The sequence below is a fragment of the Anastrepha ludens genome, chromosome 4 (assembly GCF_028408465.1).
Source record: "Anastrepha ludens isolate Willacy chromosome 4, idAnaLude1.1, whole genome shotgun sequence".
In the NCBI taxonomy this organism is placed as follows: domain Eukaryota; kingdom Metazoa; phylum Arthropoda; class Insecta; order Diptera; family Tephritidae; genus Anastrepha; species Anastrepha ludens.
In genome coordinates this window covers 98469481-98496802 of record NC_071500.1, presented here as the reverse complement: position 1 = coordinate 98496802, position 27322 = coordinate 98469481, and the positions used below count along the sequence as shown (strand labels likewise).

The following is a 27322-nucleotide window of genomic DNA, read 5'->3' as shown; positions in this document are numbered from 1 at the left end:
CGAATATCTCAGATGTAATTTTAGCTTTGAAGCCCTCATCTCAGTCTGATGTTGACGGTCTTTCGGTAATTTTTTTTTTTAATTATCTTTAAAAAATCACTCTCAGCCAGAACCTTCACTGATGATGGGAAAGTGACAACAGTTACTCTAATCTTTAAAAGTGGCAGTAAGAATGATGTGCCTACCTATCGAACAAGTTTGCCTCCGAATGGCAAGGAGCTTTTTCATAGCAAACCTACCCTGCTAATTTAAAATGTATCTGGCTTACTCAGTTTGGGAAGCGCTGCATTTTTTGCCAAGCAATATTTGCATTTTGCACAATGTTGTAGACGTAAAACGCTTCAAGGCATACTACCTGTTATGAATGAATTTATGAAAATTGAATCTGAATCGCAGATGTGAACTTTTTTTCTGTTTTTATACTATTGTAATATCACATAAATTTCAATTTAGAATGCGCAATGATCGAGGTATGAACATTTAATTAAAATGCAATATGATAACTTAATGGAACAATATCCAAAATGCAATTTTTCTACAACTCAAGCAATTAAATTTGCCATTGAAGAAATAGCAATGTCACTTTGAAATTGAAAACTTGCCGCAATTTGTTATTGACAATTTTCCATATCACAGCAAAGTGCAGCAATTTATAATCGTTTCACACTTCCCACCCGAAACTGAAGTGTAATCAATGGAAATTTTACACCACAATCTATCAAATCTATCAGCCATCGCTCTTCACCACGCATTGTGGCCTTTATCATAGCAACACAATCTCACCGGGTGTTCCCCAATCGCTTATGTATTGATATTGGTGATCTGCGAACAATTGAACACATTGGCAGCCAACAACTGCAAGAGCTAACAGGCTAGCCGATCAAGTTACTCAGTGCCGAAGTTCCCCATGCTACAATCGGCAGACAATTCAGAATGAAAACATTGTCAAAACAAAACACAAACAAAAAAAAGGAGAAATTGGAGGTTTATACTAAAAACACGATAACCTGCTGAGCTGAATGTGAAACACGCTCGTAAATTAAAAAAGGGACATACATACATATATGACATCAAAAGCGAGTGGTAGAAAAGTAAGTGCAGAAGGATAAATTGAGGGTTTCACATATGAAAGAGAGAGTGAAAATTGAAAAGGAAACAAAATTATGTTACTAGAAATCTGATATTAAATCTTGTACAATGCTACCCGTAAGACGCAATTCAAAGGGATATACGTGCCCATGCATACACACATACACACATATGTATGTATAGACATGAATACTCATATAGAAATCTTCTTATCTGCGATCTCTCAACTTGCTTCGACGGTTGATCGGTGGTGCTTTAGGTAAATGTGATCACTCGATATGGGCGCGTCGTGTGAGCGCGCGGTCCATACAGCTTGTCGCATTGTCCGCGTTATTGTGTGACTATAGTCATGCTATGCACATACATACATACATATGTGAGTACTAAATGTCTCCTACTTTTTTACGAGTTTTCCACGGCGCGATCGTATGTCTCACACAATAATTAAATACTTTTTTTTTTGCCTCGCATGAGGTGTAAATTGCAATTTTATTAAGCGTGCGATTGTTTTTTCTTTCCTCCTTGTTATTTGCAGATTTTTTTATTATACAGGTTTTTGTCGCGCAGTGAAGCTATGGGTATTGATTTTTATGTTTTAAAATGAGCTTGAACCCGAAGTCGGGTCCATCGAGCTCACTTTCAGGTAGTGTTTACACCTCATGTCGTCGGCGTGAGCTCAGACTCGATTCATCATGCATTAAAATGCGATCGAACTATTACATTCAACATGAGATCACTGCTGCGATTACCCTGAATTGCATGATTAGTTGCAATAATGATTTCTATCGACAGTGGTGATGAAAATAATATAGATAATTTTCTTTTTCTATTTTCATGGCTAGTTGGCGACCGCCTTAGCCGGGTTTGAGGCTTACTGTGTAACAGAAATATCAAATGGTAGAATACAATTTTTCTCTTACCGATCATTCCTCGGCAGGCTTAGTAAACCTCTATGCGCGTATCTGCCATGAAAAAGTTTCTCAAAAATCTGTCATTCAAAAGCGGCTTCACACTGTAAGCTATGTAAAAACGCGCGCAAGAGGAGCTCGGCGACACACATAAGGATATACATATACGCAATTATTGATGTAAAGGGTAATTTTTTAAGAGCTATAGGAAAGTTTTTCAAAAAAACACACGTAAAATTCAGAAAAATGCTTGAAATTTTTATTTAAATCGATAGTACAGTCCATATAATTTAATGTTTGAAGAATATTTCATGCAAATGTTGACCGCGACTGCGCTTCAACTGGTGCATCCACTTAGTCGAATGTTTCGACCGGTATCTCATCATATATAAATGCTTTAATGTCCCCACAAAAAACAATCTAAAGGCGTTATATCGCACAATCTGGGTGGCCAATTGACAGGTCCCGAACGTGAAATAATATGTTCACCGAACACGCCTCTCAACAAGTCCATTGTTACGCGTGCTGTGTGGCATGTGGCACCGTCTTGCAAGTCAAGCTCTACCATTTTGGGCAAGAAAAAGTTGGATATCATTTCACGGTAGCGCTCACCATTCACAGTTAAGTTACGATTCGCAGCATCTTTGAAGAAGTACGGTCCAATGATACCTCCAGCCCATAAACCGCACCAAACAGTGACCTTTTCAGGATACATTGGTAGCTCTTGCAATTCTTCTGGCTGATCTTCACTCCAAAATAGACAATTCTGCTTATTTACGTACCCATTGATCCAAAAATGAGCTTCGTCGCAGAAGACAATTTTTCGATAAAAAGGTGGACCTTCGGCCAACTTTCCAAGAGGCCATTCACCAAAAATTCTGCGTTGCGGTAGATCGTTCGGCTTCAATTCTTGCACCAGCTGTATTTTGAAAGGCTTCACACCTAAATCCTTGCGCAAAGTAACAGAGGCCCAATTGCTGCGAACGCCGACGAATCGATAATTGATGGTCATCATTAACACTGGCCGATACAGCTGTGATATTTTCTTCAGTTCGCACTCTACGTAAGCGTGTTGGTGGTTTGATGTCCAATAATGTAAATTTGGTTCTAAATTTAGTCACAATAGCTCGAATAGCCGCTTCAGTGGGACGATTCAACTGACCATAAAATGGAAGAAGCGCGCGATAAACTTTCTTAACAGAACACGCATTTTTATAATAAAATTCAATGACTTGCAAGCGTTGTTCGTTTGTAAACTGAAGATATTTGACAGTGAAACAAAACACGAAACGTGCGTCAACTGTTTAAACCAACTGTTTAAAAAGATAATAGCTAAAAAATCACCCTATATATTATATGTATATTTAAATTTGGTTAGGTACTGGTATAGCTTCGTCATGAAAAAGAATTCTTGTTCTTAAGATTATTAATTTTACGTAGCTTTATTTTCTTATATACCTTAAACTTGAAATATCCACTCGTTCCATTTTCTGTGATGACTTGGGTGCACTCTCGGGAATGCCTGACTTATTACAAAACTGTATATTTAAAAAAGAAATGTTTTAGTTAAACAAATTTTTTTTTTGGTATCTTTGCAGATATTTTATATTTTCCATTTTTGGAAAGTCACTTAATTCACCTCCTTCAAAACAATATTTCTCCACGATCTTTTGAAACATATTGAAAATTGCATGACTTGGGAATTCTAGTAATTTTAAGATCACTCTTTTAAGATGATTTTGATCTTTAACTTTTTGCTTACATTCTTGCACCTCCTGTGCCATTGTCCTGCTCTATCCAGACGTAAATTTATCATTTAATGCACTGGCAGATAATTTTTTAATGCATTGGAAGATCTCAGTACTGTGGAAATTAGGGATCTTCTAAAATTTTTGAAAAGTGCGCACTGGCTTTAGGAGAGATAAGGACAAGTTCCCCACGCGGCATCATACTGAGCTATGAGCCTGAGTGTGCCCCACAGTGGACAACCGCTTCAACCTAACCTAGCACAACCTATTCTTTTTCGATATTTAAGGATCTATTGAATTCATTGCCTTATAAAAGATACCTAGCAAATTAGCAGATCTACTAAATTTTCTTCTGTTGGATAAGTCATTTTGGAATCAAAAACAAAAAAAAAGTTCCAGCTTCGTAATCAGCGACCTCAAAAACTTCTCTGAGCGAAGTTTCATTGAACTCGACGAATGGCTTGATATTTTCACCACTTTTGACTGGCTCCTGGCCCAGGGTGTAATGTTTGCTCTGCAGCAAGCTATTACAAATGCCCTAGTTCATTTTTGATATGAATTAACTTCTCATAAAAATCATTTGAGCATTAAAGCTCACCATTTGTACAAGACCAAAATGCACGCTAAAAATTGGTGGAGAAACTGGATTAAAATACCTTTCACGAATTCCAGCGCAAGTCTACATATTTTTAATAATCTTATAAACATTTTGTGTGTATAATATATTTAAATCACAGTTTATCTATAAGGGCCAAATTGTACATGTATATATTTGTATTTGTATTCCATAAACTGTAATCTATTCTCAGAATTCGTCATTTCCGTCACTCATTGACCTCTCATTCCGTTGAGAATTTGTAGCTACTTCAGCACATTGTCTACTTTATTCTCCTGTTGTGGCTACTTTTCCGATTTGTATTATTTGCTTGCTTATCCCTCTTTCATTTCCACTACAAAAAACGTGCATTGCATTTGTAACTAGAAAAAAGAAGAAGCAGTCGTTAAATTAACTAAGATACTCACTCTGGCAAAGGAACTTAATTATGTAGAATGAGTAGTTGGCTGAGTGTTTTGCTCGCCCCTCTCATGCACACATAAGCTGTGATTTGAAGAATTTCTGCGCTTACACCTTTTCATATTACTTATAGATATTTTTCATATTTTTTATTGAGTTAATTAATATGCGTGAAGTTATATTTTGTATATAATTTTTCTTATACATTTTTTCCAATGAAATTTTTCTATTTGTTTTATTTAACCTGAAAAAGTTTTTATTATAAAAATATGCGTTACTCTTTTTCTTGTTTTAACTGTAAGTGTAGATTTTATGCCTCTGACAATTACTTCGTTAAGACGTGCGTTTGTATGTATCTGTTGACGCTGTTGACGTGTGTCGTGCGCATTTCCTGTTTGTAAGGGAAGTGTGTCCAGTGTTAAGTACAATAAAACAATTAAAATTGGTGTGGAAATTAGCGCCCAGTTAGCTGCGGATGCTACATGCCTATTATTGAAATAAATGTTTAGCATTAAATTCAGAGTGTTATATTAATTTCTATAAGTAGAATAGGAACACAATTTTAAAATGGTATTTAATTTTACTATCATATATATCATACATACAATGTCTTCCCAACGTTTGGGCAAATTTTTAATTCCCTGCTCAACAAATTTTTTGTCCTTGGAGCCAAAATACGCTTCGATATCCCTTTTTATAGCTTCTTTTGAGGAGTAGTTCTTGTTACTCATATGGAATTGAAGTCCACGGAAAAGGTGATAACCACAAGGTGCAATATCCGGAGAGTATGGTAGATGCGGCATTAGCTCCCATCCGAGCTCGTTCAGCTTGCCTAATGTTTGCCTTGCGGTATGAGGTCTTGCGTTGTCGTGGTGAAACAAAACTTTGCGTCCATTCACCAAAGACGCTCGATTTTGTTTAAGTGCCTCATTCAGGTTTGATAGCTGATGGGAATAATAATCAGCAGTTATCGTCTGGTTTGGTTCCAGAAGTTCATAAAAAGCAATACCGGCCATATCCCACCAAATAGACAGGAGAGTCTTCTTGGGGTGAAGGCCATCTCCAGGAGTCGGTTCTGGTGTTTCATCTGTATCTAGCCATTGGCGTTTGTGAACAGGATTATTGTAAAGGACCCATTTTTTATCACCAGTAACTGAGAACACACATTCACTCTCTGCTGAAGGTTGGCGACGGAAAGTCTATGCGGAACCCATTTTCCCAGCTTTGAAACCTTTCGCAACTGAACCAGGTGCCTGTGAACTGTTCCATGTGATGGATTTAACCTCTGAGCTATTACTATCGACCGTCAAATTTGGCTCAGCTTCCACGAGTTCGAGCAAGGTGTCAGAGTTAAGAATTTCAGGACGACCAGCGCGTGGGACATCCTCCATGTCGCAGTTACCACTTCGGAATTTTGAAAACTACTTTTGCGCAGTCCTTACACTCACGGTATCCTCTCCGTGCACAGCGTTTATTTCTGCAGCAGGAGTTGTTGCATTTTTACCACTTTTATAAAAAAATTACAAAATATGCTTCTTATACGCGTTCGAAGATCCCAATTTATTTTTTAATAACACGTGCTTCTATCCGCGATTAAAATCACTTGTTGAATGCACAACATATCAAAGAAAATATAAATAGTTCCGTTATATTTCGCGAATAATTTTTTGTATGCAAAAATCGTACAAAAGTGAAATTATGGGTAAAATACGCACGAACTTATGGACTGACCTGATACAAGGCATTATATGTACGTACATACTTCAGTGGTTTGGAAATAATAGCTCGAGCATGTGAGGGGTAAGGGGATATTTTATACATATCCAGGAGCGCAAAATGCATATCAGGCCTCACTCTCGAAATGGGCAAACTAGAGAATAAAAAATTGAATCCAAAAACGAAACCTTCAGACATGGGTATTTTTTTCTTTTTTTGTGTAGATGAGGTAGGGTTAAAAACGCCTTCGCACTTACAGCGACCGTCGTCTACTGCGATGAGTGGTGTGGCAACTAAAACCATCACTCCTCTCTTTTTTGGGAAACACCCTTCCCGGGACTACTTTCTGCATTACTTCGGTAAGGCCCAGAACGGCATCCGTAAAGGACCAATTCCATTCACCCTCGTCTGAGTGGACCATATTTGTAGCCAGCTTTCATGCTATTGTGTTGAGGTCTATTTTTTTCGTAGTACTTCCTCGATGTATCTCTTTACTGCGTTCCAGCTATCCTCGCGTTCGAGCCAATGTCGCCAATCTGCTTCCTCAGAGCATCTCTTTCCGCGAGCTATCTGTCACAACTGAAAAACGTGGGTTCAGCATCATCGCTCGGCGCTTCACAGTATATGCACTTGGGATCGCTTACCTTGCTCATTAGGCGTAGGTATTTCCGAAAGTATCCGTAGCCCGAGAGGAACTGAGTTAAGAAGTAATTCACTTCCCGAAGTTCCTTTGGACCTAATTGTCTATTGATGGAATGAGTTTCGCCGCCCAACATAGCTTGGCATTTCCGCTCGGCGACACTAGTGATGACGTGCTTCTTCTTGGAGTCCCATGCATCCATTCGTTCCAGGGCCATGAGGTCGACGAGTATCTCGCCGCTGATCGCAAAGTCAGCAGCGCCAGAGACAGTACGGTAGGCTGAGGCAACTCTGAGTGTCGCTGTTCGTTGCACAGTAGAGCGGGTCGATTTAAAAATCGCTCATTACTCTGTGAAAATCGTATTCTAGGGATCAAAATAAGAAACTTTGCCGAAGGAACCATACCTCTAAAACGAATTCTGATGTCCCCAAATTTGGGTTGAACGAAAAATCCCACTTTGACCCATTTAGAGTGCTCCAATCGAGTCCAAATGTATGACCGACCCCAACTAACTTTGGACGGCCGATCCACCCATGCCAGTGGCACACCTCCTAGAACTCCCCTGGGGGTTCCCCATACAATCATTTCAAAATATCACCATTTTTGGCCTTTACATGAGGAAAGAAACTAAAAAGTTCGACCCGAATTGGGGGATATCAGAACTCGTTTTAGAGGTATGATTCCTTCGGCAAAGTTTCTTATTTTGGTCCCTAGAATATGATTTTCACAGAGCAATGGGCGATTTTTTTGCCTCCCCACAAATCGACCCGGCCTATTGCATAGCCTCCAGTGCTTTCCGCTTGACTTTGCAGTTTAGCGCAACGCCCCATACTTCGCTGCCGTAGAGGAGAATTGAGTTTGTGGTCGCCATGATTAGCCTTCGTTTGCTCTGTGTTGGCCCACGGATGTGTGCCATTAATCTGCTTAGCACTCCCGTGACCTTTGCTGCTTTGGTAGCCGCATGCCGTATCTGTGTGGGAAAGTGCGACAAACTATTCTTATCTATTTGTCATTCGTTCCAATCTTATATTCTCTTTCCTTGGGCAGTTCTAATTTAAAAAAAGTTGTTTTTGCTCGAATGCCATCACTTTGAACAGATTCGCCTTGATAATGCCAATCTGCGAACCTCGAATTTACGATGTATGTAGACATTCGAACTCAGTGAAGCCTTGTGCTTGGAATCTAGGAAAATTCAAGAATTGCGAAAGTAGAAAATACAAGATTGCGACAACCGTGAAATATTATATTATAGCATCACCAAATCAGCTGATACCAAGGCGAATCTACTAAAGGAGGTATCGAAGGCGAATTGAAGAGTTACTTTATTCTTCGCGATTTGACAAGTCTGCCTTCAGGCTCCTTTCCAATACAACAGACGAACAAAGCCAACAAGACTAATTAGAGATGATCTCCTCATGAAAGCCTTTCGTCGCTCAACCGGGTATCTTTTGACAACGCATTTGAAGTGTAGTGTTGTAAAAGTAGACTCGAAAGATGGAAACAGCTTTTTCGGTAGCGGTCAACGTCCATGAAAATATTCTTTCACAGATAAGAAAATTTTGAAGAAGTTTTTGATAAGCAAAACGACAAAATCTATGCTAAAACTCCTAAAGACTTGGAACATGTTTTTCCAAGGGTTCAGCGTGGCCACCATCCAGCCTTCGTGATGGTTTGGTGGGGAGTGTCTTGTAAAGGCGTTATATCTCTTCATTTCTGCGAAAACGGGCTTAAGACCGGTGCAAAAGTGTACCAGGAGGATGTCTTAGAAGGCGTGGTGAAGTAGTTGAGCAGTACACTCTTTAATGGAGGCAAAACCCACCAGCAGTGACTAAAAGACAATATTTCTGGGTTCACAGTCGCAGAAGATTGGCCGTCTGGAAGTCCTCATCTGAACAGTTTGTGGTCAGAACTGCAGAACATAGCCTGTCGAAGACCTCACAGAAATTTGGAGAGTCTCGAACAATCTCTATTTCGAGCAACGGACATATCTTGCAACAGAACTTATGGCATAACTAAGTATATTATAATTTCTTGTGTTTGGTAGTTTCTATTGCTTTCATCTACTCTTCCTCCTCCCAAACATGTCATTCACCTTCCTTTTGTGTGTTTACTCACGGAGCCTGACGACACGGCGAATTCGGAAGGCCCAACATTGAGTGGTTTCGGTAAACCGGCTGATTTTTTTTTCTTCTTTCACTGTGTCCAAGTTGTGCCGTGTCTATCCGGATGCCAGCATAAAAGACGCATTATCGTCGTATGCTTCTAACTACAACTTCATTTCGGCTGTACAGCATAGTTCATCCTTTTCTTTTTCTTTTCTACTTTCTTTTGTCGTGATGTTCCAATGTGCAAAAGGTTGTTGTTGGTCTAGTACTACCACCTTTAATGAACGCACTTGGGTGCTACCGCAGGTTTCATTCCTTCAGACACCTGCTTGAGCCAGAGCCGCCTCCCAGGCACGTCAGGAGACACCTCCTCAATTACGTCGACGAGATCCAGGGCAAAACGAAAAGACATCTACTGGACCAGACAGTGTTTAGACGGACAATAAACGACATTCATCGGTAGACCATAACCAGCCTCTTAAGCTCGCAACCACTGAATGTTGTAATCGGAGTCCAACCACCACCTACAGCAGATGAAGAGCTCCAACTTCCCCGTGAGACCCGCTTAACACTGGTAGAATTACGTTCTGGATATTGTAGCAGGTTAAACTTCTACTTATCCAGAATTGACCCCGACATACTAAACATATGTTCTGCATGTTAAGGCACCACGCACCACACTAACCACCGTTTCACATGCCCCACTAAACCCACTCATCTAACACCCTTCTCCCTCTGGACCCAACCCGTCGAAACAGCATGTTTCCTGGGCCTACCTTTATATGAGCCAGTCGAAGACGACCGGTGATATACATTGACAGGGCTTAGTATTGCTGCTACAACACCAACAACAACAATACTCCTTGGCTGATACTGCAAAAATTACTGAGAGCAGGATAGTGGTTCAGGATTGTTGCCACCTCTGTATTCTGTGACGAAATTGTGGTATGATGGATTCAGTGATTGGGCTGATTTATGACATTTCAGCGAGAAAAATTATCGCTGAGAAATTAATATCATTTGCGTTGTAATAAAAATATCATCATGCAAGGAATTCTAAAATTTTACAGAAAATATTTATAATTTTTTATTGTTGTTGAAGCTTACAAAATGGCTTTTCTCCTTCATTTTTGACGTCGAAATCAACTAAATAAATAAGCCTACAATTTTAATTTGTCATAATACATATATATATTTTTTGTAATAGTTGTGTAGTAATACTACTTTTACATTTTAATTTGAGTTTGGTGTCACTCAGAGCTTACCAGTAGCCCAGGTTTAACTACCGGAATTGGAAAAAAATGCCGCTTGTCGTGTCAGTCAGCTTAGTGTAGAACGCTAAAATAATAAAAAATTAACATGAAAAAATAGACATCATTCAAAACAATGTTATAAAATATTACAAAGCCATTTGTGCTCAATTTACAGGCGCATACGTGGCGAAACGGTTGCAGGTGCGATACTCCCTAAGCTCTAAGCTCTAGTTCGAGTTGCCCCACTTACGCTTGCCATGAATATCAGAAAATAAAATAGATACGTACAAATATGTATGCAAAAGTCGGATTGAGCTCCAATGTATGAAAATCGGTTACCTGTTTATTTATGACTTACGCCAAAATACGGAGCGCTGTGATATTGACTTGGCTCCAGTTGAACTCCAGTTGCAATGACCAGATAAGCTACTGGCGTTTTTTTATGAACAAGTATTTATATGAAAATATTTTCAGCAATGAAAGTATTTAATTTCATAAAGTATTTCAATGATTTTAGCAACGCCTACGTTGATTTGTTGAGTAGTAAATGTGCACATTTTGGGCGTTTAAGTGCTAATAAAATTTTAGTGCTTTGAATTACACGTAAGAGTAGGCAATTATTTTTAAGTTATTTTTATAATCATAGTTATGATCCGATTTAATCGGGCTTTAGATGAACGTATTGATATTTTGCTGGCTAGCGCTAGTAAATTGACTACTGGAGAGTAAACCTCTTATGGCTTTATAACTAAACATTGCATTAGCCTACAAGTACGATGGGGTCTCGAGCTCTATTTAGTAGGAAACATGAAACAGCCAGCTAAATTTGGCGACGTGATGAATTCGGTGCCGGAATTCGAATACTTATTTAATATAACACTCATGAATAGGTGGCCACCCTAAAGGAGAATAGAAAAGGAACTGTCAAAATCAGGTGTTCGGTTAAAAAATTGGAAATTTTGTAGCTTGTAAGAAAACTTTTTTAAGACATTTCATTAAAATATATGATTTTTAAGAATCAAAAACAGATACACAAAAGATACAAAAACTTCGCCGCAGAAGAAAAGATGGTCAAATTATGATAGATTTGGGGAAGGAATACAAAGAGGTGATTGGGAATAAGAAGTGGAATGTACGAATTTTACTTCTACCGTATTTATGATGCACCTTTTCGCACTAGTTGGAATTGCACTGCCAATCTTGCTTAAAATATGTAAGAAAGTGGATTTCTTCTACTGAAAAATATCTGAGTGAACTACTCGTCTGTGTACAGGATCCGGCACTTGAAGTGTAACCAACTTCAGACCGCTCGCACAGTCTGTCAGTTGGCTAAATGACAGTTCAGAGTTTTGTTTACAAGCGCGTGGAAGCATTTTGCCGAAGTAAACGCGAAAAAAGAAAATCAGTAATTAATTTCAAACGTAACAGTGAGATTCCATTATATTTGGCTGGAAAATCACCATCAGCGATTGTTCGTGAGCTCGATCACCTCAAAGTAAATAAAGTTTTTGTTTATCGCATCATTACTCGTTACAATGATACTGGTAGCATCGCGAAACGTCATGGAGGTGATCATCAAAAGACTGCAACGCCACGTGAAATGGTTCAAAAAGTGAAGAAGCGACTTGAGCGAAATCCCCCGAGGAAGTGCCAATCATATGGCGAAAGAACTGAAAATATCTGACCGTGGAATCCGCCGCATACTGGAAAATAATCTCAAAGTCAAGTTTTACAAGATCCAAAAGGCGCCTGATCTCACACCAAAGCAGCAACAAGTCAGATTTGAGAGAGCGGACGAGTGGCTTTGCTTGGACGAAAGCGGTCAATTTCTAAACATTGTTTTTTCTGATGAAAAAACATTTCAAATTGAGCAATTCGTAAACTCCCAAAACCGACCCCGTTCATACAAGAATTTGCGTAATCGATTGGCCACCAGGAGGCAGCACCCGCCACAGGTAATGGTTTGGGCCGCTGCAACCGTAGGCGGGCGCTCTCCAATCATTTTCATCGAGCCTGGTGTCAAGGTAAATGCGAAATATTATCGGGAAAGTATTCTGGAGGATGCTTTGAAGCCGTGGGCAGACAAACATTTCTGTGGTAGACCATGGACGTTTCAACAAGACTCGGCACCGTCTGACATAGCTCAAGTGAACCAAGAGTGGCTAAAAAACAATGTGTCGAACTTCATAACGTCCACACAATGGCTCTCAAATTCACCAGGCACGAATCCGACGGATTATTCTCTTTGGACCATTTTGGAGAGCAAGGCCCGAACAAAAAGATTCACCAGTCTCAAGGCGCTGAAAAAAGCGCCCCGAGTGAGCCAAGTCACATTCGGGCAGCTTGCAATTCGTTTCTGGACTGTCTCAAGTCGTAGTCAAGGCAAAAGGTGGTCATATCGAGCAAAAGTAAATTGATTCTTAGTTTTGTATTATTTTCTCACATTTTTTACTTTGAACTGAATAAAAGTAATTTACCAAACTAAATTTATGGCCTTTCCAATTGGTTACATTTCGAGTGACGGACCCTGTATTGGTGAATTAAGTGACCGCGGCTACAGGATAGTATGAAAATTCATGAAATCAAAAATAACAGACTATGCAAATATAGAAAGATTCAACATTTTTAATTTATTATTATTAATTTTGTTTAATTTCAAAGCGAATAATTTAATTTTTGGGTATTTTTCAACGGGGCATATTCCTAAGTGGTTTTTTCGGTACGAGGTATTTACTTTCCCACTTCTGTTCGCTGATTCGCTTCTTCAAAGTTCTTCGATGGGGTTGAGGTTTGTCAACTGGGAGGCCATAACATCAACTTTATTGCGTTGATGCCTCCACTTTATTGCTTTTGGGTCGTTGTCATGCATAAATTCCCATTTAAAAGGCAAACCCTCCCAAAGTAGTAACGTATTACATTTCGCTTTGTATCCAATAAATTGACCCAATGACTGCCGCCCATTATTGATTCGCTTCCATATGTTATTGTATTTAGAATCGTAGAATCAAATTCTGCATTCTGGGGTCGTGGAACGAAGGTTAGGTTAGGTAAGCCTGGTTGGCATTAAGCCACGCATCGTCCCTAGCGAACCAGATAAAGACGGACCTCTATGAATACTGTAAGTAGACATCATGTAGGATGTCAACGGTTTTGGCGAATCTAAGCAGAGCTGGGTGATCCACTTTTGAGACGTCCTCCAGACCCTCGAACAGTGGACAAAAATGTTGGTAGAAAGAAATCTCACTCTAAAATACAATTAAGTGAAAGGCATGAACTAGTTTAGAAGTGACGCCTCGTGGTAATTCTTGAACCAAAGCCTCTCCCCCAAAGCTTAAGAATCCTTTTAAGTACTTCAAGATAGCTATTTTCTATCGGGCACTCTGAGAGGCAGGTAACCCATACATTGAACGTTACTCGAAAATCTTGTGGGCTCACCAAAGTCCACGTAAAGGAATTTATCAAAGACTGAGGGGACACTGCATAAAGAGTCTAAGACAGAGACAGGCTAAACAGTTAATCCTTCCAAGTAATGAGGGCAGGGTGGGTGAAGGTGTATAATCCGAACATCTGGGGATCTCTTTTAGTTTTCGGTTTCCCGACTACTGCAGTGTTTTTCAGGCTGAACTTAAAGCAATAATAAAAGCCGTGGCACTGGTAGATGATATCTACATTTTCACTGATAGCTAGGCGGTGATAAAATCCCTCACTAAGCACTCGAAAACCCCGAAGTTAGCCAGGAAATGCTGCATATGTCTTAACGCGAGAGCTGCGCCATCTCACCTAAAGGTAACTGGGCTATTGGGGGTAACTGCAGGCCCGATGAACTAGAGAGACTTGGCATCAAACTGACTAATGAGTACACAGATAATGGCATAGGCGTACCCTTACAGACTTGTAAGGAGGAGGAAATTGTAACAGCATTTACAGGATCGCCCAACAATTGTGGCTGACTCTCAATGATTTCGGGGTACTGATGATGATATAACGGCGTACATCAAGACATACCCAGAGGATGGGCGTGCAAACACATTACTCTTGCGAAGCTGTCTGGATGAGGAAGAGATCGTCTCGCACTTCATTACCATTGTCCTGCTTTATGCAGACGTAGATTTATCATTTTAGGTAGACATTTTTTTAATGAATTGGAAGAACCCAGTATTGTGGAAATCAGGGATCTGCTAAAATTTCTGAAATGTACACACTGATTTTAGTGGAGATAAGGACAAGTTTAGGGCACGGAATCACAATGGGAGATCCTATGAGCCTGAGTGTGCCGCAGTGGATAATGACTTCAACCTAACCTAATCTAGTTTCTACCTTACGAACTCTCATTGGATTCTAAATGGGATATTGTAGCCTTCGTTACTATTTCAGGAAACTAGAATTATTACAAATAAACGCCTGCCGTCTTTACGAACTACATAGATGATGGAATTCCAGGGCAACCTCTTTTCGAATGTGCAGTTTTCGTAAGACAAAAATTTGTACACCCGGCAGTGCGACTCTAAATCCATTAGTGATATGCAACCAAAAATCCTGATAAGCTCTTCAAATTCAGAAGTCTCTAATTTTAAGCTTGTGATCAAGCTAAATATACCACACCAGGGGTCGCAGCGCATTTTTAGCCAAATAAAAATAGTAATAAGAATAAAGTATGTATTTCTAAGTGGTATTCAAAATCATGGCGTTTAAAAAAGGAACAAGCACCAAGTTGAGTAACTCTAAGATTAATGCCTTGCTCTATGCAAATTGAAATGATTATCGATGAAAAGTTTCGCCAATTAAGAAATTACCACTAAAGTAGCACGCGCAATAGAAGGGGCACAAAAATTGTCGGTAAAATTTGTATGCTGAGCAGGTTTGTGAAAATGTGTTTCCTATCCAATATTTATCTACTCTACATATCCATGTATATGTATTTTCGGGTGTAAGATACATTGTTTATCTAAAAAAAAAAAATTTACATTTGCAACAAATTGCGCCAGTGTGTGCAGCGGTCAATCACCAGGCCATACGCATGCGCCACGCCACCGAGAGCCATAAATAACGCGGCGCAGACATGCAACTTATATTGCTTTTCGTAAGGTCTCTTTTGAACTAATTTTTGAAATTTTTCTTGCCGGATAGTGTCATTAATCAATTTTAAATTTCCATGTATGTATGTTGTGATATAAGCATACATAAATATGTGAGTGTTTGCGTTGTTTATCTATAATGGCATTTTCTATTTATCAATGAACGCAAAGTTTTGGCGCCTGTCGCATGTGGTTATTTATTACTAATTGACTTTAGGTGAAAAGTAATTTAATCTGCACGCAAAATCTTAAATATTTTGTTTACCTTTTTCAGCTTTCATTAGTGCAGCTGGCCAATACGGATAATGCAAATGGACGTGGCCTACGTTTGGAATTGAAAAAATATTGCCCCTCAATGCAAATCAGTTTTTGGAGCTGTATGAATCGCACATTGGAAGGTAAGTCTTGCTTAGTACGCACGTACAGCTTTGTTCAAAATAATGGGAGCGCGGCAAATTATCAAGTTTCAACTATGGTTTTTTATTTAATTTTGTATGTTTTTATAAAAGTATATTGCATTCTAGTAAACTCCTTTGGAAATCACACGTTGAAACAAAGACAGCCAAAGCACTGACAGCCTTCTGGCAGTGCAAGAGTGTTTTTGGGAAAACGTAGGGTCTTTCTCCTAGCAAGGTCCTATGAATCTACACGGCTATGATAACACCTATTATCACCTATGCATCAGTCATCTGGATGAGTAGACTCCCTCTCGTGAGAGTCAGGAGGACCTTATCGAGACTACAACGCACTGTGGCCACCTGTTGCACGGGAGCTTTTCCGACTACTTCAGGCCCGGCCTTAGATGCTCTGTTTGGTCTACCACCACCAAGGAGAGGCAATCTGCAGGCTAAAACGTAATGGGAACTGGTGCAGCCCCTGTCCGGCATTGGAAAACAGAGAAGGCATAGACCTCGATCCAACGGTCCTTGCCATGCCCCTTGACTCCATGCCATCCAGAGTCGTGCTTCACAAGAGATACAGTGTGGTGCTGTCAAAGGCTCACCTGTGGTCATACTCAGAAAATGAGCCCTGCAAACACTGTTTTCGCATTTTCACGGATGGCTCCAGGGCCGAGCATGGCTCCGGTTGTGGAAAACAGATGGAGAGGCATATCTATATGTGTCTGCAGCGACAGCCCAGCTGCGCTCATTGCCTTAGACAGCCCCCGAACCACTTCACGGGTAGTCGAGCCCTATAAATCCAGACTGAACTATGTCGGTAGATATAATAGCCTGATGCTAACATGGGTAATGGGAAACGTGGATATCGCGGGTAACGAGATCTCTGGCCACGGTTAGCTAACGGATTACTCTAACCCACAAGCGAACTTGGCAGGCTGAGAGTGGCTGCAGATGGACAAAACTGATGTTACCTGTCATGTCCGACCGACTGTCGCAGTTCTGCCTGTCACTAAGCAGAGGGGACTGTAGGCGGCTGGTTGAACTCATGACGGGCCACTTTCTATGGGCAAAGCACATGGGAAAGGAGGGCATCTCAGACGATGAACTCTGCTCAGCATGTGGAGAGGAGGATGAGACGGTGGACCACTTTCTGTGCATCTGCCCAGTCTTCGCTCGAATCAGGCTTTAGGTCTTGGGCACTAATGTGCTAAGAAGCGACCACCTTGGCTTCTTGACACTTCGGAGATCGGGTAGATTTAAAGAAAACTAAAAAGGGAACCCGAGTGCAGTACAATAAAAAATCTGTTCACAAACTGAATGTTCGAAGGCTGAAAACTGAATGTCGGGAGGCCAAAATGATGAAAATCTGTCGACATCAAAAAAGTCGAAAATAAAAATATTGAAAAATAAATGAGGAAAATGCTGTAGAAAGGACTTGATGCATTACCAAGTTTTACCGCATGGATACTTACCGGTCAATGCCCGGTAAGGATAACCACCAAGTTTGAGACCTGCAGCTCTGTTAGCCTTAGAAGTTTCATCGAGCGCCCCCAATCTACCCGTGGCCAGAATAATCTTGGTACTTTGCACTCGTTGAGTTGATGCGAGGCCCATCTAGCGTCCAATAGCAGACTACAGGTTCTCAAGCGAATCACAATATTCTCATATCGCGGTGTATAGCTCCGACTAATTTCGAATGCACCAACAATGAACCCTAATTTTGCGAATAATTATTATTTTTTTCCTACAAAAAAACTTGTTCTAATATATTGAGTTTTCAAGTGGAAATCTAATCCACTTTCGTTTTGCTATCATCTGCAATATTTCACTTTAAAAGAGGAGACATAGCTCAGGCATAGGCATGAAAAAATTATTCAGGCCAATCAATCTCTCATCTTTCCTGCTGAAAACTCTTGAGGGACTGATTGACCTGCACATAAGAAGCTAAATTCCCCGGGGTCGGTTGTCGCATACCTAACATGCTTATTGTAAGGGTTAATCGGTGGAATCTGCCCTGCATACAATTGTAAAAGAAGAAGTCTCTGTATCAGAAAGAATTTGCGATGGGCGCCTTCCTTGACATTGAGGTGGCTCTTAATAACGCCTTCCCGGAGACAATTACTAAGTCTTTGGGTAAACTGGGGTCGGAGCCTACTTTCCCAGATTTATCCATAAAATGTTAAGCGGCAGAATAGTCGCGACAGAGTGGGGCGGCATCTCTCTCTGCCTGCAGGTGAGTACAGGCACTCCGCAAGGTGGTGTTCTCTCACCATTTCTCTGGGCTGACGTTGTGAATGACATGTTGGAGGAGCTGGCGAAAAGGGGCAGCAGGGTGATTGCCTACGCGGATGACGTGGCACTAACTCTTAGAGGAAATTTTTATGGATACTCTGTACGATTGGATGCAGGAATAGCTGAACGTAGTTGTTAGATGGGCAACGGATTGCGGAATGCAGAGAACGTCTGGCCTCATTTTCGATTGCATCCGAATTCTTTGACATAACACTCATCTGCGTTGCTGGCCACAACGACATTGTGGGAAACTGTGAGGCGGATGGGACATGTGAAGTGATTTCCCCGCGAAGGGAGAGAGCCTTCTAGCTACGTTTGGATCGGGGAGCGCTCGAGCAAGCTTCTGATGTTGATTAAATCTCAGCTCTCGAACTTCGTTGGCTTTCTCACAGATCACTTTCCGCGAAGTGTGCATGCTGTGAAAATTGGAATTACCTCGAGTCCTTTTTGCATCGGATATATCGAGGATGAGGTGGAATTATCTCAACACCTTCTCCTTGGCTGCCCTGCTCTCGCGGGGCTAAGATTTAGGTATCTTTGCTCCTACTTCTTTGCTACGCCTGCTGATATAGAAGGCCTAGATATTAAAAATCTGACGAACTTCATCAGCGGCATAAAGCGGTTCACGCAACCCCATCGTTCATAAGCCACACACACTAAACCCATCCTCCTAACCACCCCACACGGACCTCTCTCCGCCCTCTCCTTTCGTCCCATCGGTCTTCCTCCTCCTTACTTCCTTACTTCACAATGGTATCACAAAGGACGAATTCGTTTTCTTCGTCCAAATGTGCCCACTTCTTGGGCAACCATTCTAACCTAACCTAATCACTCTTCTGCGTAGGTACATTTCAGCAGTATAGTCGAATGAATATGAATGTATGTACATATACTATTGACAATTTTTTGCTCGTTCAATGACGCGTCAACGACTAAATAAAAATAGAAAAAAGAAACAGGTAAAACATATAAAAAATTTCAAAAAAAATCTGCAAAGAAATCGTCAGATTCTTCTCAAGTCCAAATAACACACATCAACTGAATCTACAATAATTAAACGCAATATTACTAATCCAAGACTTTGTATACATTTCACTAAACTTTGCTCTTATTTTTTTTTTACTCTCATACACATGCACATACATACACACATACATATGCATCATATGTCTCACATGGCCTTTTGTACTCCTTTAGCTTGGCTTTATTTTTGTCAACATTTTCTTATATTTTTTTCTTATTTGTTTTTTTTTTTTTTTTTTTTGTGCCTTTCAGCTGTTGCACGTGGCGCACAGTGGTCGGGCAGACGTTGCTGCGCTTTGGGCTTGTCGCCACGTTGCCGCAATGCCTGCGCCACATCAGATTCGACGGCGCAACCACAACTAATCAACGCGTGCCGCCAAAGTGATGAGCAACATATGTTCGCTTGTTTTGAACATCAGGAGGCTGGCGATCGATGCTGCAGTACGGCGCGCACATCGGAATGTTTACAGGTGGGTGCATGGGTGAAAAGAGGTATTGAGAACAGGGAAAGAAGAACTGTAAAGTTGCAGAGTGAAAAACTTTGTATTAGAATTGTTGATGATACGGTGGCGACGATAGAGGCGAACAATGTTGAGTTGCAGACTGTCTGTCTTACGGCTGTGTCGTAGAAAGTACGAGCAAAAGGTAGACTTTCAGATTAGAGTTAGTCAATTTGAAACTATTTCTTCCAAGGCGAATCTGTTAAAGTTGGTGTTGGTAAATCAGCTGATTTGTTTTTTTTCTTTCGCCGTATCCATATAACTGTCAGCTCAGAATGAAATAAGGCGAATTCATTGTTTGTTTTCTATTGTAGTTCCCCAATACTTCGCTTTGACAATCAAACGTACAGAACATTGTACCATCTTTAATGAATGCGCCTTGATTTCCTGTCAGCCATGGCTAGCCACTTTTACTCAAAATTCTAATACAATTTCACACAGAAATGGCGTCCCCTATTAGAAAAAATATTTTCTATGCCCACACTGAGTTTCAAGCCTATGCCAATTTGGCTACGACGTTCGCTTTTCTGATTTGCCAACAAAATAAAAAAAATCCTTGCCGCTTTGATTACCTTCCGATTTGACTAATTTCCTAGACAGCTTTTAATTATTCTCATATGGATAAACGTAGGCGTTCGCAGTGTTTAATTATCGCCACACTGGGCATGTCTTTGGTGGCATTTGCAACCTCTTTAATAAAGAAAAAAAGAAGATAATTGATTTTCAACTTGATTGACTGGTTTGTCCGCTGATTGGATGAAGCGCTAAAGCCTGTCATTGCTCCATGATTGCGCGCATGTTATTAAAATCTTAACAAATTCGTTGTTGCAGGTCTGCCGCGATGTCTTCGAACCGCATGCCACACACAAACGCAACGGCCACCACAAGCTGCGCGAGATGTGCCATGAGGAACGCGATGCCGAGCTGCTGCAATGCGTGCACAACATTACGGGCATGACGCCGGTGACAAACTCCCACAAATGTAAGTTGAGATCACTTCAATTCACTTGCGCCGCTGACAGGGTTAATTGAAAATTGTGACCCTCCTCTAATTTGAGTGACTGTAAATAAAAAGATGTTTGCATTTTTTTTTTTTTTTGTTTTACAGATCTGCCATGCTGTGAGTTTTCCAGCGTAGATAGCTGTCGTCGCACTTGTCGCTCTGTGCTGAATAGCACTGAAAGCATTGACATCATTATCGGTGAACTGGAGGTTGGCGGCTGTGGCACCCCATTGCCACACGTGCCACTGTGGCAGTGTTTCTTGACGGCGGAACGCAAAATTTTCGTACCGGCCACAAAGAGCACCAACGAGTTGTCGCAGATCAATCAGATCGGTATCGACTCGGCAAAGTTGCATTGCTGCGAGAAAGCGGTGTCGGCTAAGTGTCGCCGTCTCTGCACGCAGACTTACTCGAATGATTGGACAGCAACACGCGCACTTTTCGAAACCTCCTGCCTGCTGGAACGTAACGAATTGGAGCTGCGTCAGTGTGTCGATGAAGTGGACGAACCGTGCGAACTGGGCTGTGATGGTCTCAGTTTCTGTACTAACTTCAATAATCGCCCGACGGAGCTGTTCCGTAGTTGTAATGCTGTCGCCGATGTCGCTGCGCGTTCCGATTTAAAAATGTGGCAGCAAAATGGCTCCGTCAGTTTAGATGGTTTTGAACTGCCCATTAAGAATATGACACGCTGTGCACCCGAACAGTGGAAGGCCATCGCTTGCGCGCTTCAAATTAAACCCTGCACACGCAGTCGACATTACAATCACATTTGTCGGGAGGACTGCTATGAGATATTGAGTGAATGTATGGACTGGACGCGCATGAGTTCGGCACTCAATGCAGAGGCAGTGTGTGCGCGCCTCCATCCGGATGGCGATGATGTGCCATGTGTTTCGCTGCGGCCATATCGCGAAGAAAGTGATGCGCCAAAAGAAACTGGTGGACATCATGGACTGACGGCGCCGTGTAAAGGTCATCCATGCAACGGCAGCGAAACGTGTATAGCGCGCCGCAATGAGAGTACTGCTTACGAGTGTGTGCCCGGCTGTAGTCTCGGCGAGGCGTCCAACTATTTGGTGCCGTTTGGCGCATATGTGCGCATACCCGTACTTCAAAGTGTGAAGGTAGGGGGCATCGGTGGTGAAGGTGTGGTCGGCGCCTTCAAAGTGTGTCGCTGCGGTGCGCATGGACGCATCGAACACTGTCAACCGCTGCCAAGTTTCTCGTACGCGAACTGCGCGCTGCCGGGTGGACGGAGTTTCCGCCATGGCACCTCTTTCTATTTGGAGTGTAATTTGTGCAGTTGCTTCGCGGGGGAGATCACATGCACCAAGAAGCAGTGTCGTTTGGCAGGTTATACTGATCCCTCATACACCAGTCTGCCCTGCAACTGTCCCACCCACTTTGTACCCGTCTGCGGCAGCAACGGCAATACCTACCACTCGGCCTGTATCGCTAAGTGTCTCGGCTTGCAAGATAATGAGATGCAGTATGGCGCGTGTGCTACATTGAACCCGTGTCGCGAGGGCGCCTACAATTGTCCACCTGGTCATCAGTGTTTAGAGCAACGCAAAATTTGCTTGTCGTCTATGCATCGCCCTTGTTTGCAGTACCAGTGCAGTAAGTAAAACTCATTTCCAAACTAATCAAACTCTTCTCACTAAGTTCTCTCTCTTTACAGTCAATCTCACCGCCGACTGTACTTCCGTCGAAACGCGCCCGGTGTGCGATACGCAGCGGCGCACGCACGCCAGCGCTTGTGATCTCCTTGAAGCGCATGCGTCCTTAGCTCATTGGGGCTCCTGCTTCCGCAGCTGCACAATGCAAGGCCCCGTATGCGGTATCAATGGTGTCACTTACGTGCATGAATGCGCTGCGTGGGCAGACTATATCATCATTGACTATCGCGGCCGTTGTCGTGAAGTGGGATTGCTGGCTGCGGATATGGGTCGCCGCTGTCGCACCGTAAAATGTCCGCGTCTACCATCACCGTACTGCCGTGGCGTAGTGCCACCTGGCGCTTGCTGCCCCATCTGTGCGGGTGCGTTCCGTGTAGTGTATTCACGCAAGCAGATCGATCGCGCACTGTATGCGGTACGCGGTCAACATAAGGACCTTTTGACGCTAAATTCTGTGTTGCAAGCATTAGACGCGCTCGTACAGCTGGCCGAGTGCCAGTTGACTGGTTTCCTCACCATGGAAGTGGGCATTTTTGTGGCGCTTGTACCGCGCGCCACTGCGCCTATGCGTATACAAATTGAAGCGTGTGTGCGTGAGGCAGAACGCATTTCGACGCTGATAGATGCGCAGTCGCACGAAATCACCACTAATTTGCTGCTCTCCGGATTAACGGTTTCGCACTTGGTGGAGGAGAATGTGGATGGCGGCGGTGGGCGCATGCTGATGATGCCCAGCTTGGCGATTATCGTGTCGCTAACACTGTGGACTCTGCAGTGTAAACGAGTTTTATAGTTATAGCATTTAAGTTCTTACCTGCTGTGGGTGAAGTGGAAGATGAAAAAGTGTTTTTGTAAATCAGCTGAGTGAATTCTTAGTGCCAATTTAGTTGTTAATTAAAACTTTACTTTAACTTAGGAGCAAAAAATTGTCAAAATGTAAATAATGAAGAATATATTTATGTACATACATTTACAAATGTGGAATTGAAGAAGTTGAGGTTTAGGCGGTTAACATTTCATATAAAAACATGTCAAAATATTTGTAAATATTGTAGTTCTATTTTTTAATATTTAGACCAAACATTCGAGTGAAATTTTTTATTCAGATATTGAAATTAACTCTGCAAAGAGCTTTAAGTGCCATTTGCGTAAATATTTAGAAATATCGGATTTATAGAAACAACATATACATATATATAAACCTTCGGTTACATTAACTACAAATTAGATGAAATATAAATATTTTTAGTTTCCGTTAGTACAGATAATAAATTTAATACAGGGATTTATTAATTTTTTACGAGATTCATAGCAAACGACTAAGTCAGTCTGAGCTTTTAAATTAAGAAAACAAAAAACGAAATGGATTAGAGTAAAAGAAAATTAAATAAAATATAAAATAGAAAAATAATAATGAAGCAAAATAAAAGTGATTTTACTTAATGTAAATTAAATTGAACAAAGTAGAACAAATTAAAATAAATTAAAATTATAATTGATAAAATGAAATGAAATACATTTGAATTAAGTTACACGAATTCAATAAAATAAAATTCAATTAACTGAAAAAATAAAAATAAATTAAATTAAATACCTTGAATTAGAAAATAATAATAATAAGGCAAAATAAAATGCAATAAGATGAAACAAAATAAAATAAATTATATTAAAATAAAATAAAACGAAATGAAATGAAAATTTAAATTACTTGAGTAAAATAAAATAAAATTAAATTAGTTCAAAGAAACAAAATTAAGGGGAAAACAAGGAAAATCAAGATTAATTAAAATAAATTCTAACAAAAAACAAATAAAATGAAATTAAATCAAATTATTTCAATAAAATACAATAAAATTAAATTAATTTAAATAAAACAGGACAAAATAAAGTAAATAAAAATTAATAAAACGAGAAAAAGGATTAAAAAAAATAAATACAAATCAAATTAAACTAAATTACTTAAAAATATTTAATAAAACAGAACAAAATAAAATTAAATTAAACGAAACTAAATTAGTTGAGTAAAATAAAATAAAATTAAATTAAAATCACAGAGCAAAAAAAACATAATGAAAAAAAGATTAAAGAAAATTAGTTTAAAAAAATAACCAAATAAATGAAGTGAAATAAAATTAAAGTAAATTACTAAAAAAAAAATTAAATATAATAAAACCGAAAAAAAAATGTAATAAATTAAAAAAATAAATCAAATGAAATAGAATTAAGTAAAACAAAAACAAATTTACTTGAAAAAAAAATTAACTTAACTGAATTAGTTGAATAAAATTAAAAAAAATTAAACGAATTAAAACAAAATAAATGAAACGAAACAAAATTAAATGAAATAAAACAGAAAAAAATATAATTGAATTGAACTAAACTAAATTATTTGAGTAGAATAAAATAATTTTAAATTAAACGCACAGAGCAAAATAGTAAAAATGAATAACGCAAAAAAAAAACCTTTAAATAAAATGAATTTAAAAAAATAACCAAATAAAATAAAATTAAATTAAATAAAATGAAAGTAAATTAAATTAAACTACTTGAAAAAAAAATTAAATAAAACGGAAAAAATAAAATACATTAAATAAAAAAATATTGTAAAATACAATGAAATGCAATTCTACCAAATTACTTGAAAGAATAAAATAAAAAAAAAAATAAAAAATTAGATTAAATACAATGAAATAAAATTTTATAAAATTAAACTTAACCAAATTAGTAGAATAAAATAAAATAAATTTAAATTAAATACATCAGAACAAAAATTAAATAAAAATGAATGAAAAAAAGAAAAATTAAATTAAATAAAATAAATGAAAAAAAACCAAATAAAATGCAACAAAATAAAAAAATAAAAATTAAATTCAATCAAATAAGACAAAATGAAATAAAATTTAATTACTTGAGAAAAAAAAACAAAATTAAATTAAATAAAACAGAAAAAATAAAATTAAATTAAATTACTTAAAAAAAGTAAATTAAATAAAATAGAAAAAAAAAATAAAAATAAAATAAAGCAAATTAAAAAAGCAGCCAAATAAAATGAAATGAAATAAAATTAAATTGCTTAAAAAAAAACCAAAATTAATTTAAGTAGAACAGAAAAAAATAAACAAAATCAAATAAATTAAAAATGTAACCAGCGAAAATGAAATAAATTAAAATAAAATGGAATAAAATTAAATTACTTCGAAAAAATAAGATTATTTAAACCGAAAAAATAAAATAAAATCAAATACATTAAAAAATGAACCACATGAAATTAAATAAATTAAAACAAAATACAATAAATTAAAATTTTTTTAAGTTACTTGAATAAAATAAAATAAACTTAATAAACAACTTAAAATAGGATTAAAAAAAAACCAAATAAAATACGATTAAATAAAATGAAATACAATTTAATTACCCGAGGAAAAAAAACAAAATTAAATTAAATAAAATAGAAAAAATAAAATAAAATTAAATTACTTAAAAAAATTAATAAAATAAAATAGAAAAAATAAATAAATAAAATAAAACAAATTAAAGAAGCAACCAAATAAAATGAAATAAAATTAAATTACATAAAAAAGAAACCCAAAACGAATTTAAATAGAACAGAAAAAATGAAACAAAATCAAATAACTTAAAAATTAGAATCAAATAAATTAAAATAAAATTAAATTATTTGAAAAAAAATTATTTAAACCGAAAAAATAAAATAAAATCAAATACATTACAAAAAATACAATACAATAAAATGAAATTTTTTTAAGTTACTTGAATAAAATAAAATAAAATTAAAAAACATAATAAAACAAAATAGGATAAAAAAAATAACCAAATAAAATAGGATTAAATGAAATGAAATAGAATTTTATTAAACTACTTCAAAAAAAAGATTAAATAAAATGAATTAAAAAAATAGTCCAATAAAATAAAATAAATTAAAGCAAAATACAATATAATTAAATTTATTTAACACGCATCAGTCTCTTCTGTCAATTTGACACCAGTATCACTTCATGTTGTGTGGAAAATGTGAATATTTTTTTATTTTGTATTTATTTTTCACAATTTTTTATTAGTTTTCCATAAAAATAAATACAGACTTCTATTTTTTTTTAGACTCCTACTTTTCCGTTTCCCATTGCCTAAATTTGCTTTTTTTGTTGTTGAGTCTAATTGACATTTTTTGTCAGGAACTGATGCGTGTGAAAAACTTTTTGATCTTCATATAATTAAATATTTTAAGTATAATAAATAAAAAATAAATAAAATATTTTAAAGATATCGGCATGCCTAAGTTTAGCGGGTAAAAAAAAAAACCTTATTCTGAGAGATATTTGTATTGATTTGGAATACTGCATATAGCGAAATATTTTTTTCTATTATTGTTAAGTTGAACTCAAAAAATTTTCAGATACTCAAATATAATTCGAGAATATTCTTAACAAAATTTAACAGTATATTAAGCATGTACACAATACATATATACATATGCACTTGTGCTCACATAATTAAGTCACTTCATCTTTTAATCCCTTTGCATCATTCGATGGAATAGTCCGCGTATACAAAAACTCTCTCTTATTACCAAGAATTATACCGTTCTAAATAAATTCCGTTTCGCAATAAATTATTTTTTGTTAAAGTTTGAGGAATATAAATAATTTTGGTAGTTCTCAAAAATTATTTTTTATTACAAAAAACAGTAAAAGTCTTGCCGCCGTATTTTTAGTACATCGCGCATTTCGAGCGTTGATGCAAAAGGGTTAAGAAACATTTTTAATGCAAAATTTTTTTTTTTAATTTCTTAATGAAATATAGTTAATTGCATAACAAAAAAATATTAAATTACAGTTCTAACCTTTATACAAAACT

The 27322-nt window shown here is 38.2% G+C and overlaps 1 protein-coding gene across 3 annotated transcripts in view; it reads left to right on the top strand.

Annotated features, from left to right (window-relative positions):
• The window catches only part of LOC128860302 (reversion-inducing cysteine-rich protein with Kazal motifs), a 91258-nt gene extending 66492 nt beyond the window's left edge, over positions 1-24766 (top strand). For all 3 annotated transcript variants that reach the window (XM_054097744.1, XM_054097746.1, XM_054097745.1), the window contains 5 exons: positions 15824-15947; positions 19518-19735; positions 20597-20747; positions 20874-22391; positions 22453-24766. In XM_054097744.1, coding sequence (XP_053953719.1) covers positions 15824-15947; positions 19518-19735; positions 20597-20747; positions 20874-22391; positions 22453-23243 — 2802 coding nt within the window. In that variant the 3' untranslated portion in view covers positions 23244-24766. The remainder of the gene's footprint in view (positions 1-15823; positions 15948-19517; positions 19736-20596; positions 20748-20873; positions 22392-22452) is intronic.
• The last annotated feature ends 2556 nt before the right edge of the window (positions 24767-27322 follow it).